General features: G+C 48.8%; 4 protein-coding genes across 10 annotated transcripts in view; 2 read left to right on the top strand and 2 right to left on the bottom strand.

The window, feature by feature from the left end:
- ablim2 (actin binding LIM protein family, member 2) overlaps positions 1-364 on the bottom strand; it is a 30365-nt gene extending 30001 nt beyond the window's left edge. The window contains exon 1 of the mRNA XM_029840322.1: positions 126-364. Coding sequence (XP_029696182.1) covers positions 126-135 — 10 coding nt within the window. The 5' untranslated portion in view covers positions 136-364. The remainder of the gene's footprint in view (positions 1-125) is intronic.
- A 1564-nt stretch (positions 365-1928) lies between these two features.
- On the top strand, positions 1929-7696 carry zcchc4 (zinc finger, CCHC domain containing 4). The gene is made up of 13 exons (XM_011606476.2): positions 1929-2120; positions 2312-2427; positions 2535-2617; positions 2722-2994; positions 3358-3438; positions 5692-5764; positions 5830-5980; positions 6337-6437; positions 6823-6944; positions 7013-7088; positions 7164-7215; positions 7296-7434; positions 7512-7696. Exons 1-13 carry the CDS (start codon positions 2030-2032, stop codon positions 7627-7629), a joined length of 1476 nt encoding a protein of 491 aa, XP_011604778.2. The 5' UTR covers positions 1929-2029; the 3' UTR covers positions 7630-7696.
- LOC105416806 (E3 ubiquitin-protein ligase TRIM39) lies at positions 3199-5761 on the bottom strand. Of its 4 annotated transcripts, none has more exons than XM_029840348.1 (7): positions 5496-5761; positions 5126-5347; positions 4756-4851; positions 4453-4689; positions 4350-4372; positions 4145-4275; positions 3199-4079 (listed from the first exon to the last, which is right to left on the bottom strand). In XM_029840348.1, exons 2-7 carry the CDS (start codon positions 5297-5299, stop codon positions 3481-3483), a joined length of 1260 nt encoding a protein of 419 aa, XP_029696208.1. In that variant the 5' UTR covers positions 5300-5347; positions 5496-5761; the 3' UTR covers positions 3199-3480. The 4 variants fall into 4 exon arrangements, with proteins under 4 accessions (XP_029696208.1, XP_011604776.2, XP_029696207.1 ...); XM_011606474.2 differs by having other exon boundaries at positions 5126-5405; positions 5496-5760; XM_029840347.1 differs by having other exon boundaries at positions 5126-5760.
- Positions 7697-9255: 1559 nt separating the features above from the next.
- The window catches only part of pde5ab (phosphodiesterase 5A, cGMP-specific, b), a 31893-nt gene continuing 26953 nt past the window's right edge, over positions 9256-14195 (top strand). For 2 of the 4 annotated variants that reach the window (XM_029840310.1, XM_029840309.1), the window contains exons 1-2: positions 9256-9439; positions 9823-9923. In XM_029840310.1, coding sequence (XP_029696170.1) covers positions 9437-9439; positions 9823-9923 — 104 coding nt within the window. In that variant the 5' untranslated portion in view covers positions 9256-9436. Of the gene's footprint in view, positions 9440-9822; positions 9924-12987; positions 13267-14195 lie in introns of all 4 variants that reach the window. The other 2 variants (XM_029840311.1, XM_029840312.1) reach the window with 2 other exon arrangements.

Here is a 14195-nt window from a genome sequence, read left to right as displayed (position 1 = left end):
GGTGAAGCTGCTGCCTCAACAACACGCGCTTCCGATCTCGCGCATTTGAAATGCAAAGCTAACAAACCTCTGACGTCACCAGCAAGAACCGCAGCATCGCAGGGAGAAACGGGAGCGGGTCTTACCGGTGCTCATGGTGCCAGTCCGGTGATGCAGGAGGTCAAACCCCGCGCATGGATGATGGCAGCAGCCTCCGGACCTCCGTGGCAGACCGCGCTGACGAGGGTGTGTGCGTGTGCGTGTGCGTAGGGTGATGCGGAGAGCCGCGCCGTTCCTGACTCCTGAGGCCGCAGACAGGGTCCTGCTCACTGCGGGGCTGCGCCGCTCTGCTGCACGCCGCACTCGCGCGCGCGCACACGCGCTCGGCAGGTTGGGTGTGGGCGCAAGGCGGAAACACCGTCAAGTAAAGAGTGGGTACATGACGCGTTTCCGCTTTATCCTAAAAAAATAAAAGTCGGTCATGAAGGATCGCGCTTTTCTGAAATACTTTGAATAAATGAGGCCAAGAGTTTGTTTTTAATGACATGAATATGTTTTTGCTTTTCACATGGTCTGAAGATATTCGGGGTTATTTGATACAACAAAAACCTGGGTAATGTGTTGGCAGTAACACAGAACTGAGTTTCTGTCATGTCCTTTAAATAGCAGTCGGGATTATTTGTGACCCCAGAGGTCAGACGACAATAACGATGGAGACAAACTGACCGTTGACGTCACCAGTAATCAGGTGTTAGAAACGATGAACAGTGACAGGATCAAGAGGACGCGATTCAAGTTTAAACAAGCCTTCTGATAAGATTTTAACAATAGAACGCAGCTCACATTTCTTCCTGCCTTCTGTCGTTAAACGTTGCAGATACAGACATTCACACTGGCTGTGTTTTACTGATCTTCACTCAAGTGGAAAACACTTTTATGTGTCAAGTTATTCTTTTTTCTTTTTTTTTTTAATTTTACATACGTACATACATTTAGGTTGAAATTGGTGTCTTTGCATCCATTTCTGTCCTTCAGACAAAACCTGGAAGGCGTTCTGGAAGTAGGCAAAGGTACCAGAACACTGCCGAGGTACCATTGAACAAGGTATTGAACCCACAAATGCTCACCTCGGGCCCTGGTGTGAACTGGCAACCCATCCAGGGATGTACACATTAATGAATTCATTTATATCTTTATGACCAGTGGTTGCTCATTTGTTCTGGAGTCCAGTGTCTCGTTTTAGTTTTCATCCGTTTCAATTTACATTTATTGTGAAAGAAATCAAACTTTACTTCCTGTCATTTCTTAGCTAACACCATGCAACTTGTTTATGTTTTCCACGTCTCCTGCAGGTCGCTCGCAGACCCACGGCGCGTGCGTCTTTGTGACAATGTGGGAATTGTAGTTTTCTTTTTCCCCAAAGAAACCAGTTGTTCTGAGGCAGGATTGGCCGCCGTTTGTGAATTACGCACTGGTTTATGATAGAGTCTGAGAGAGTCGGAGCTGCATTTGTTTTCTGAGGAGAGATATTTGTTATCTGAATCGCTGTAGGTGCAGTTTAAATGAAGGAAACGTAAACGTTTTTAATAATGCAGACATGATCACTGATTGAGTTTTTATTCTGTTTATTCGTTAAATCAAGGGCTCCAAGGGCCTTAAGACAGATGATGTATTTCACCTCACGTTCTTTCCCAAAATATACATGGATTAATGTTATGAAATATAGAACGTTGAATCCTATCTTTTCTATCAACACTACTGCTAATAATAATAAACGTTATTTTAGAATCAGTAGAAAAGAAATATATCCCAACTGTTGCACAAGCTACAAATTTAGTCAACAATACACAATTTAATGGACAACCTGATGCGCAATATAACGTTGAAGTTGACCTAAAGCTCAGAAAACTACGCTGAAAGCGAATGTTTTTAAAAATGTTTCTGACGTACATTTGCGGCGGCGCGGTGACGTCACTTCTGTGCGACAAGAAGCAAAGTTGCAGAAAACGTGACAGAAATAGGAGCATCAGAGGGAAGAATAAGAAGAAAAATGGATAACAAAACGGAGAACGACGACGACAATGCGGGAATAGATGTTATTCTTACCGACGATGTTGAAAAAGGCCCGCATTGTGTGCACGGTTAGTCTGAAACATGTAATGGGAAGGAGTTACCTGCGGGATGTTGACACTGCTGCATAAATAAGTAGAATTTGTCACATTATATACATTGAATGCTTTAATTCTGCACATCGTAACGCTGGATTGTTTATGTGCTTTGCATATAGACCGATTTGTGCTGTTTTTGAGCTCATAGGAAAGGTTTGTTTCAGGTCCAACGTTGCTGTTTGAAAAGGTTTGCAGAGGAGAAAAAGGCAGGAGGTTTTATGCCTGCTCAGCCTGTAGAGACAGGAAGGATTGCAACTTCTTCCAGTGGGAGGATGAAAAGGTAGGATTTTTTTGTAGAATTGTTTTCAGTCAACTCACAGTATGATGATCAGAGCTGTGATTAAATGACATCTGATCTTTCACCAACAATGATTATTGGATGCGAAGGTGTCGGAGGCCCGGCGGTTGGCCAGAGAAGCAGAAAACCGCTCCAAGAGACCTTCATTCAGCCACCTTGAGTACTGCACTAGGTAAACTGGACCTGTCCTTCAGAACTAAGAGGTGGTTTAAAAAATTATACTTGGTTTCACCGCTTTTACTGAATAAATTTTGTTTCATTGCAATTGTTCTGCAGGTTCAGAACGTTTGTCTCCCTCTCTCTGGAGGAGAAGCGGTTCTGTCAGGATTGTGAGCTTCTGCTCCTGCCTGGAGAACACGAGGACCACTCCTCCCACGCGTCCAGGACGGTCACCACTGCTGAACTGAGGAGGCCCAGTATGTTGCTGCGTCCTCTGGACAACAAGAAGAGCAACGCCCAGTTCCTGTTCACGGACCGCAGCTCCCACTTCCTGCTGGAGACCCTGGCTGCCCTGGGCTACAGGAAGCTGCTGTGTGTGGGCACCCCCAGGTGAGGGTGCTGCCACGGCATTTTTAAAAATCAGGTCGATGCTGTCGACTCTTTCACAGAACCATAATTTACAGATTATTATCCTCACGAGATTCTGTGCTGACGTTTGAAATGATCTTTGTTCCTTTTTTGAGCATGGAAATTGTGAGACTAATGTATCACATGACTCAAGAGCCCTTACATACAAATGTATTTACACAATTGTTAGCAGAACAGTTTTTAATTTTCTGCGATATGTGGCCATAACAGAGCAGCTGTCATCAAATAAAGAACAGATAATACTTCAAAATATGAAATACTCCAAAGCTAAATGAGTGAAAATGATATTTCAGTTTGTTCATCATGTTTGCTTGCTGCCATCAGACTGCAGGAGCTGATCAAACTGCGGAACCTGGAGCATCCCAGTGATCCAATCAGGAGTCTGCTGCTGGACATGGACTTCAGGTGCGTTTGTTTCACACATGGTCTCCTCCACAGGTTGTTGAATCAGGAGCAGGTGAGGCAACACAGCTGCAGATGGTTCGGCCACATCTGGTCGTCTGGTGGCGTCAGGAAGCGCACGGCGGGATACAGCGGCTCCGTGAACTGGTGATGTGCTCTGTCGAACACGGTTGTCACGGCAGCAGAGAAGCTCTGGAGGACCTCCATGGTGTCTGCGTTGTAAAACATCAGCTGGCCTTTGTCATAATTCACCCACACTCCGACCCTCCCTGGACGTGTCTGCCGGGCCTCCTGACACGGCACATATAGGTTGTTGTGCCAAGCAGAGAGGCGGCCGTTCCGAAGCTCCACGCACCAGGAATTCCTGTTTCGCCCCAGTTTGGCGCTCTCGTTCCTGCCCTTCCTTTCCAGGGAGGCGTAGGCGACGCCCACGGCCCAGGCGGCGCAGCAGCGGACATCCACCTCCCAGTACGTCTGCGCGGCCGTGATGGGAGAAGCGCCCAGCGCGCAGCACACTTTGTCGAACTGAAGAGGGCGCTCCGGACCTGACCGGGCAGAGCCTGAGAAGGACAGGCCCCGCCCATCCGGGGCCACCGCTATCTGGCCGTGGCACGTTTGTCTGTCCATCTGCACGGGCCACATATCTGCAGCAGAGAGCAGGCAGATGATGGAAGCCATCTGATGCCACGTGAGGCGACGACTCGGGTACCTGTCAGCAGCGTCTTCCTCCGCAGCTGAGCCTTCAGCTGTTTGGAGATGGAGGACAGGAACCTCAGGATTCTTTCCAGTCGCTCCTCGTTCAGCTGGATTTCCTGCTCCGACGCCTCGGCCTTCTTAGATCTGAGACACACACCAGAGATGGTGAGGGCGTCGGATGGCATGATGGGGTCCAAAGGTTAGTGTTAGGCTCTTACCTCATGTTCTCACAGCGGCCCGTCTGAGCAGACACAGAAGAGAAGAATCATTTGAAACATTTTCCTTCGGTGACAACAAAGAATCTTGCAGCTGGAGTCAGACCTTCCCATCACGCTCGGCTTCCGGCTTGCTGTTCAGCACCGCCTGGGTCCTGCTGATGTGTTTAGAGAGCTGCTCCTGATGATGGACCCAGTCCTGTAACACCTGGTCCAGCTTGGTCCTGGTCTGCCTCAGGTCCAGCTCCAGGGATTCCAGGAGGTCCTGCTCATCCTGCTCTAGGACACGTCGCATGCTGTCAAAGTGCTCCCGGACCCGCTGCTTCATGGCACCTGTGCTCTTCTTTAAGAGGACCGTGGGGGTCAGAGGTCAGATGGCTGCCGTGGTCAGTAACGGTCTGGTACTTACGCTCAGGTTTGCCCTCCGTTTCTTCAGAGACTGGATGTGGGCGGCGGTCTTGGCATTCTCATGCTGCAGCTCCTCCAAACATCTCGACAGCTGCTCCTGGACCAGTTTCCAAACAGATAAATAGTTTTGAACATGTCCAACCTCGGACAACCCGAACGTCTTTAAGGCCTTTATTTCCCTTCCCCCCAAGATGGGCCCGAGAGCTGCACGGTTCTTAACATGGTGCTTATACTGGTTGCAAAATAATTTCATTATGTCTCTAAAAAAAAGTGTGGAGAAAACCCAGCTCCCCTGCAGTTAAACACAGAGTGAAGCCTCTGCGTCTTCTCAGGACTTTCTGGATGCCGTTGACAGATTTACAGCTTCCTACCTGTGAAGGCTGTGCGGCCTGGGTCATCTTCCTCTGGAGGCTCGGGGAGCGTGGAAAAGGCTGAACAGCTGGGTCTCTGTTAGGGTCCAGTGAAGCCTGGCTGAGGCGCTCCTGTAGTACACTGTGGCTGTCTGCAGGGGGCGCAGCAGGGGAGTGTCCGTCGTTTTCAGCCATTTCTGCAGCCTGGACTAGAAGTCAGTGGAGCAGCAGTGGAGCCTTCACCTGAGAGATTCTCAATTTCAGCTTTCGGCTCTTCAGCGTCACGTCTTTCTCACACTTTCTGCCCCCCCCCCCCAGAAACACACACGGTTTAAGGTTCACACACACCAGTGAAAAATGCATAGAAAGGCTGTTTTTGAGTTGCTCCTACCTGCTTTGTGGCTGTTCCCCGTCTCTGTCATCTGAAGAATGTTAGGGTGTGTTCCGTGCTGTTACAAGCTTCAGCCTGCGGTGTACACACACGCCTCACACACACACACCTCCCAGATGAATACACACATCAGGATTGGGCACGTGTTTGAGATGAAGTGACTCTTTTGTGTCTGTCCTCTAATGTGATGTTTCAGATACGCTCAGTTCTACAGCCAGGAGGAATTCTCCCACTACAACATGTTCAACCATCATTTCTTTGACGGACAGGTAGGAGGTTCCCGTCACCACTCCGCTGTTGCCCTTCAGGGTGTCAAAGCCTGGTGTCTCTGCAGGCCCCCAGGGCGCTCCTGCAGACCTTCCTCACCGAGTCCGGGGGGGGGAAGGCGGTGATGGTGGCTGACCCTCCCTTCGGTGGGCTGGTGAAGCCGCTGGCCAACAGTTTCTCCCTGATTTCACGGATGTGGAGGAAAGCGCAGAATTCCGGTCAGTGACTTTGGACCCTTTTTGTTTTTGGCTTTAAGAAAAATGACATTTTCTCCTGACTGGCTGAAGCGGCGTGTCCTCCTGGTGCCGCGCTGCCTTTCCTGTCTGACCAGCTATGGTGTCAGAAATGAAGGTCAGGGAACCATTTCCAGTTCAGGATCTTGCATGTTTCCCTCAAACCTTAGCAGCATTCCCCTGGTCTCTGAGTACACGTGGCCATCAAATCCAAATAAAAGCTGGAAGACTCAAAACACAGATGTTGTGCTATAAATAAGACTTTTCTTCTGATTGATGCGCTGATTCACGGATCCTTCCGGAGGTGAGCTGATGCTGACACGCTGTGTTTGTCTGTGCAGACAACGGGATCCCTGACATGCCCATGATTTGGATCTTCCCGTATTTCTTTGAGCCTCGAATCCTGGAGTGTCTCCCCTGTCTCACCATGCTGGACTACCAGGTAAACCAGATCCTCTCTGTCCTTTTATCAAGAAGGAAAACATTTATTAGTCTTACTGACGAAAACACTAAGAATTGGACTTTGGCGTCGCGTCGGAATTTGCTCCTCGTCCGAGTTTAGTCAGATAACCGAGGTCCTCTGCTTCAACACTAGGTGGCGATATGCATCTTCTCAGTGGGTTAATATCGCGGACTAACGTGTTTACGTGCACTTCATTCAAAACATTCATTCATTTGAGTCGTGTGAACGTAGTGAGGGAGGATTCTCTGGGGACGTGGACCTTCCCTGACTTTGCCGTGACAACTACAGACCATCAAATCAAATATTTGTTGTTGGAATGGAGCCCCCAGGATTTTCATCCGTGTTCATTGTTGTCCCCCTGTAGGTGGACTATGACAACCATCCTCTGTATAAACACGGGAAGACGGGCAGGAAACGCTCTCCCGTCAGGATTTTCACCAATATTTCACCCACAGACTTCGTCCTGCCCGAGGAGGAGGGCTACAGGTAGCGCCCCCTCTGGCCGGTCGTCCACCTGCACACGCCTGACCTGCCGTCTCTCTTCCTGCTCTCAGGTTTTGTTCTGTATGTCAGCGATTTGTGTGGCTCCTCAACAAACACTGTGACCAATGCAACATCTGCCCCTCAAAGGTAGAAGTGCACAGGTTAAAATTCAGATTTTTACCCCACACAACCTTTACGTTGGACCCGTCTCTGTCTGTCCAGGATGGCCGAGAATGGAAGCACTGCTCCGCCTGTCGCAAGTGTGTGAAGCCGTGTAGGTGGACGTACGGGGCCGGGGTCAGGTCAGAGGTCAACGGATGTTCTGTGAGCTAAAGAGCTGCTGTTCCGTTTCAGCCTGGAGACACTGCCGGGCCTGCGGCCGCTGCGCCCTGCCGGACCACCCGTGTGGGGCTGCCGAAGGGAGGCGAGGCTGCTTCAGCTGCGGCAGCCTGGAACACAAACACAGAGCGTGTCCACACAAGGACTCGCCCAGGTGAGGGAGCAGCCCCTGCGGTGGGTCAAACGCCCTCAAACACAAACATCAAATGTTCCTCCTGTGTCCTCTCGCAGGCTTCGTTCAGACACCAAGAGATCGGTCGGGAATATTTCCCGTCCACCCTCCCTGAAGCCCCAAACAAAGGCAAAGTCTGGTGCCGCCCACACAGTTCAGAAGAGAAAGAAAAGGTGACGCTGTAAAGTATTCAGAGGGCTTCCCTCCGCAGTTTCTAAAGAATAAAACACTCTTTCAAAAACGATTCCTCATTGTTTAACATTAAATTACACAGAAAGTTCACACTAACCCTGACATGACCACCCCTGGCCACAGGGCGGCAGTATTACCCGACCTGTTTCAGAGTTGCGCGTTCTTAGTTGGTTAATAAAGGTGCTACTCCTGAGGTGCCCAAAATAATCATAAATACCAAAAATCTTGAGATGGTGGTCCAGGATGACCCCCCCCCCCCCTCCCCGACCTGAAGCGTGACCATGTATTACTGATCCTGTTTATGTTCTATCTTAATCTCCGTTCCAGTTACTCCTTTAATAATGTCAAATTGGTGACAGTGAAAAAAGAAAATCTAAGACAGAGAACCTGTAAATGAAGGGGAACGGCTAAGCTCATTGGAGATTTCACATTAACAGCTTATAAACACTTTTGACGGCTACTTTCAGCTTAAAATACCACACAAACAGGTGGAGCCAGAGGAGACGTGCAGGACAGAAGATGGAGACAGAGAAGAAAAAACTGACCGTCAGCATGTCTCCGAGATGGAAATGAGCTCAGAGAGAAGAAGAAGAATGAAGCATCTCATTCCATGAAAGACTCAGACTGCCTGTCCTCTGTCTCTCCACTGTCTCCATCCTTAATGGGTCCCCAGTCTCTCTTTGACCTTAGTCGGTCTCTGGTCTCAACCTGTCCTCAGTTACAGTCTGGTTTGGACCACTGAAGAGGACAGAGGACACGCAGCCTTTACCTGAACCCAAGGTCTCAGGAGCACCTGAACTTTACGTAGAACCTCACAGACGCGGCAGCTCCATCGTGCACGTTCATGTGTTGACCAGAATTATCGAAACCAGACGGAAATAAAAGAAACCACGCAAGCTTTCCATCCTGTTAGCAACATGCTAACAAGCTAAAGGCGTCTTTGAAATGGGGCAGATTGAAAAAAAATGTGTTTTTTGGGTGTGAGACACAACAGATGACGGCGCCAGATTGAGAGAAAACAACAACATTCTGCTGTGCGAAGATTCAGCGAGGCGTAAAAGCCAAGCGGAAACGGCCGTGAGCCAGCGGGACTGTTTGGTTTTCCACTGCAGCTCAGAAGGTTCAGGTGGCCACCAGAGACCTCCTTGTTTTTATTCACCTGATCTCCCAGGATGCAAAGCTGAGCGCCGTTGCTTCAGCAGGAGCGTTAAAGGACCCGACGTCCACGGAGAGTCCAAGAACCGGAGGCGGGAGGAGGGGTCGGACCCCCCTGCTGCCAGGCATCAGCGGCTAATGCTGCCATCACATCTATACCTCCTTCACTTCCAACCCTTCCTGCTCCAGTTCCAAAAAAGGATTCAGCAGAAAGGGGGAATGTGTGCGTGTGTGTGTGTGTGTGTGTGTGTGTGTGTGTGTTCTGTGAAGCGTGAGAAGCAGTTAGTGCTTCAGATCATCTGTCTTTTATGACGCGTTGTGGTTCCGGGTCTTTCAGAGCCTGTCTAAACTTTCACCCCCCCTTCCCCCCCCTCCTGTCCGAAGGTTCTTTAACGTGGCTCCGCCCACAGGGCTTATATAAATAACGAGAGCCGGTCGATATAAAAAAGTCGGCACGGATCCCACAGTCCAGCGTCGCTCTTCCCACGAGGTCACGGCACGTGTGGCTTCGGTCTGAGCGGACTGCCGACTGGAGTTTTTGAGGAACCTTCACCTTTGACCCTTGGGTTTGAAGATGGAAGTGCTGTGATTGGCTGGAGCAGCTGGGGGGCCGGGACGCGGACGACCTGCCGTCAGAATGGTCAGTGCTTCTTTACCGTAGCTCCTCTGATGTCCCCTCTCTCTCCACACGCAGCCGTCTGAAACGCTGTTTCCCAACTGAAGTCAGGATCTCTGACAACTTCTCTGGTTCCCTCAGAGCTCTCAGCTGCTGTGGCCCCAGGATCCAGACCTGGTCCTGGTCCTGGTCCTGGTCCTGGTCCTGGTCCAGGTCTCTAATCAGTACACTTTCTCATGCAGTCAGGCATGTTTGAATTCTGTTTTTTTTTAAAAAAGGTTTATTTGCTCTCAGGCTGTGTGGGAGTGTTGCAGAGACACACAGCCGGAAGTGAAGTCACCTGTAGCAAAGATGGACAGTGTGAACCGTCTGTGGAATAAACCTGGGACAAATTACTTCAATTACAGACAACCCAACTGACTCATTATCTCCCCGAGACACAAAAACAGCCACTACAGAAGATGGACGACGGGTGTTTCATGTCCAACCAGCACCGTCCGGTCCAGAGGTGACAGTGTTCAACACCACAACACAACACCAATGGACACCGCACAACACAGACGACTCGCCACAGACCGACGCAATAGACTCACACCACACAGACCTCCACCACACAGACCTCCACCACACAGACCTCCACCACACAGACCCACACCACACAGACCTCCACCACACAGACCTCCACCACACAGACCCACACCACACAGACCTCCACCACACAGACCCACACCACACAGACCTCCACCACACAGACCTCCACCACACAGACCTCCACCACACAGACCTCCACCACACAGACCTCCACCACATAGACCTCCACCACATAGACCTCCACCACACAGACCTCCACCACACAGACCTCCACTACACAGACCTCCACCACATGGACCTACACTACACAGACCCACACCACACAGACCTCCACCACACAGACCTCCACCACACAGACCTCCACCACACAGACCCACACCACACAGACCTCCACCACACAGACCTCCACCACACAGACCTCCACCACATAGACCCACACTACACAGACCCACACTACACAGACCCACACCACCCAGACCAAGTCGATGGGGAGCGAGGTGACTCCTAATTCCGCCGGTGTGAAAGGCATCAGCGCTTGTGATATAGAAAAGCTTAAATGATTAATCGCCTCATTTACGTCCCCTCGGTAGAGTTCCTGGTCCAAACACTGGGGGCCCTCCTGACTCCTGCCTCTCAGACTTGTTTGGCCTCTGGAGTCGGAGGGCCTTTTTAGGTGGACGGCTTTGATTGATGGGGCAGTTCTGGGAGCCGCGGGCTCTACCGGATAGTTATTACTTTATAATGGGAACATATAAGCAAAGGCCGTGTGCTTTTCATCAGTGCGGAAGGGAAAATACACAAGGAAGAGTAAAAAAAAGCACTCAGTCATTGTTGTGCTTGCAGTCTGTAGTGTTTAGACGCAAGTCTTGTGCGTAGATTTATGTTTTGTTGTCTCGTCCACGTCTCTTCTCGGGACTTTTTCCTTGTCTCACCGTGTTCTTTCCGTGCGGCTGCATTTATTTGTGTCCACTGAGGCTAGATGAGGAACACGCTCCCTCTGGGATTGAAGGACTCATAAAAACAAACTTCCCATTGTGTTCCTCATCATGCTTCCATTTCAGGATGGAAGCTATTCTGAGCAATACTTGACTGAAAATACAGGTGAAAACAGCTTCGCTTCATTTAGCTGATGTGGATCTCAGAGTGTGGTCTGTGCTAATGTGCTAATGTGCTAATGTGACACAGGACAGCGTTGAGAGCCGATTATCAACCCAAAGAAGCATTTCTAAAGAAAGGAAGGAGCTAAGTTTGACTTCACAGGGAAGCACAAAGAGCGTCATGTTAGCTAGCACCATCTTTCTTTTCAGAGTCTTTGTCAAAAAAGTGTTTTGCGTTGTTTTGTTTGTTTCTAGGTCACGTGTGTTACTGAAACATTTGAAAACCAGTGCACCCCAAAATGCGCTTGATCGGCATGTTTACATGAGGAGGACTTCCATTGTGCGGTCTTATCTGGGTCAAAGTCTCCATTCACACATTATCTGCTTGTTCTGTCCTGATCAACTGTTTACAGGTGTCGGTAGCTGCAGGAGATCAGAGCTGGTTAATGTTTAAGGGACTGGATGTGGTGATATGGCAGGCGCTGGATTACAATAATTACACTTGGATATTTCTGGAATACATTCAGCTGGAGAGATTCTTTAGCTCTCTGTGTAAACTCGTGCTTATATCATCACCAGATTAATGAACTGTGACTTCACATTTTCTTTCAATTTTCTAATTTAGAGACGGTAAAAAAAACAACCCACAAAATCTGTGTGAAATGGTCCAATTCACCAGGAACGCTAATAATGCACGTCACATCAGAAGCACATCAGACCATGTGCTTCTCCCTATTTTATGAGAATAGATGTAAATATGTGCAATCTGAAGAGCGGTTTAGTCTTTTTCTGACATTCCTGCAGCGTTCACAGGGAACTGGCATGTGTGCCGTGTGTGTGTGTGTGTGTGTGTGTGTGCGTGTGTGTGTGTGTGTGTGTACGAAAATGTGTGTGTTGGCTGGAACACAGGATGTCATATACTTCCATCATGTAAACACTGAAGGAGTCAGATGGGGAAGCCAATATTGACTTTAGAAGCCGAGCCGGGCAGCAGCGACCGCCGTACAGATCACACGTGTACTCTGCGCACGTTATTTTTTTCCCGTTGAAATGCAGGATTCATTTGATAATGTCAGTTAATAATAACCAGGAGGGTATCTACATGCTGCTGCTCTCTGACCTTGAGGCTGTTGTTTGTATCTGAGCTGCAACACCTGACCAGGGAGCAGGTGTTTAATCAGGACCCAGGTGCATCGTGGGACACGCGCTGTGTACGTGTGCACGCCCCTGTGTTCCAGCTTTAATGAGCGCGTTTCCATTCAACCATCATTTTTCCTATGTGGAAACAGGAAAATGTTTCCATGCAAATGATGTCCTCTACGCTAACGATGACTGAGGTTGAGTTCTGTAACTCTGATCTAAACTCTGATCACCTTCACCATCAAAACTGACCCGAATCTTAACCATCAAAAACCGACTCTAACCTTTAACATCAAAACACAAGTTTGACGTCACCATCAACATTCACCTTAACCATCTCAAAATCCCCTTACTTAATGTCACAATTCACCTTTACCACAAAAACTCCCTCAAATTGGACCTTAAACTTCACCATCTAAATTTACCTTAACCTTTAGCAACAGTATTCACCTTAACCTTCACCATCAAAAAATCCCTTAACCTTTACCATCCAAAAACACATTCTAACCTTTACCATTAAAATGTGCTTTAAAAATCAGCATTAAAAAGAAAAACCTTGATCTTCACTATCAAACAAAACACCTTAAATACCATCAACCTTATCTTTAACCTTCACCACCAAAATTTAACTTAGCTTTCCCCTTTATCTCAACCTTAACTGCGCCAACGTAAATCTGGACCTTCACAGCCACAGACGTCGGTGAGAGGAATCTGTAAATCTCAAAGGGAATCTTCTTCTGTCAGGAGGAGACAGGTCAGGGTGAGGCTCAGGCGGCGGCCGACACTCTGCAGACGCGCGTCTGTGTTTCCTCAACCCGTTGCTGGATGAAGCTCATGCTGGTGAGATAGTGGCGAACGCAGCACGGCTGCAGATGTTCCAGGGTCACTGGCGGAGCCGAACCTCTTCCATGTCGGCCCCTGACGGCCGGATCTGGGTTTCTTCTTCTTCTTCTTCTTCTGTGACTCGGCTGCAGAAATCAACATGAAGTCACTGAATTTGAAATCGGCAGCTGGAGCCGACATGTGAGTTCATCCACATCACCTTTTGATTTCTTTGCCTTGAGTCAGACCCTGTGTGTGTGTGTGTGTGCGTGTGTGTGTGTGTATCAGTGTGTCCATTATAGTCTTACAGCATTTACATGGTTTACCTGTTGTCCCACAGAAGTGTGGTTGGACCGTTAGCTATAAATGCTAACAACAGACGCTCTATTCCTCCTGCGTTGGCCTCAGTCCAACTTCCTGCTTCAGGATTATAAATCTGTATTTGCTCCACGATGTTTTGGTAAAATCGACCATCAATATATCTTATCAATAACCTGTCATCCGTAGTCTGTCCCCTTAAATCGGAGGGTTACAGAGACACACGGAGAGGAACAGCTGTCTCGTGTAAATGGGTTCACAATCTTCATTTGGAAAAGACAACAGTCCTGACTGGTCCTTTATTATCAAGACAACAGTCCTGACTGGTCCTTTAATATCAAGACAACAGTCCTGACTGGTCCTTTATGATCAAGACAACAGTCCTGACTGGTCCTTTATGATCAAGACAACAGTCCTGACTGGTCCTTTATGATCAAGACAACAGTCCTGACTGGTCCTTTATGATCAAGACAACAGTCCTGACTGGTCCTTTATGATCAAGACAACAGTCCTGACTGGTCCTTTATGATCAAGACAACAGTCCTGACTGGTCCTTTATGATCAAGACAACGGTCCTGACTGGTCCTTTATGATCAAGACAGCAGTCCAGACTGGTCCTTTATGATCAAGACAACAGTCCTGACTGGTCCTTTATGATCAAGACAACGGTCCTGACTGGTCCTTTATGATCAAGACAACGGTCCTGACTGGTCCTTTATGATCAAGACAACGGTCCTGACTGGTCCTTTATGATCAAGACAGCAGTCCAGACTGGTCCTTTATGATCAAGACAGCAGTCCAGACTGGTCCTT

Source organism: Takifugu rubripes, chromosome 8 (assembly GCF_901000725.2).
Source record: "Takifugu rubripes chromosome 8, fTakRub1.2, whole genome shotgun sequence".
NCBI lineage: Eukaryota > Metazoa > Chordata > Actinopteri > Tetraodontiformes > Tetraodontidae > Takifugu > Takifugu rubripes.
Note: the sequence above shows the minus strand (reverse complement) of the source record. Positions and strands in the feature narration are given on the sequence as shown.

Bases quoted from the DNA above. Each gene is read 5' to 3' on its own strand.
- LOC105416806 (XM_029840348.1), bottom strand. From the start codon at position 5,299: ATGGCTGAAAACGACGGACACTCCCCTGCTGCGCCCCCTGCAGACAGC. The intron at 4,690-4,755 runs GTAAGTACCAGA...GTCCTCTTAAAG, and splicing joins AACGGAGGGCAAACCTGAGC to AAGAGCACAGGTGCCATGAA. The intron at 4,373-4,452 runs GTCTGACTCCAG...GTGTCTGCTCAG, and splicing joins AAGCCGAGCGTGATGGGAAG to ACGGGCCGCTGTGAGAACAT.
- zcchc4 (XM_011606476.2), top strand. From the start codon at position 2,030: ATGGATAACAAAACGGAGAACGACGACGACAATGCGGGAATAGATGTT. The intron at 2,428-2,534 runs GTAGGATTTTTT...TTGGATGCGAAG, and splicing joins TCCAGTGGGAGGATGAAAAG to GTGTCGGAGGCCCGGCGGTT. The intron at 5,765-5,829 runs GTAGGAGGTTCC...GTGTCTCTGCAG, and splicing joins ATCATTTCTTTGACGGACAG to GCCCCCAGGGCGCTCCTGCA.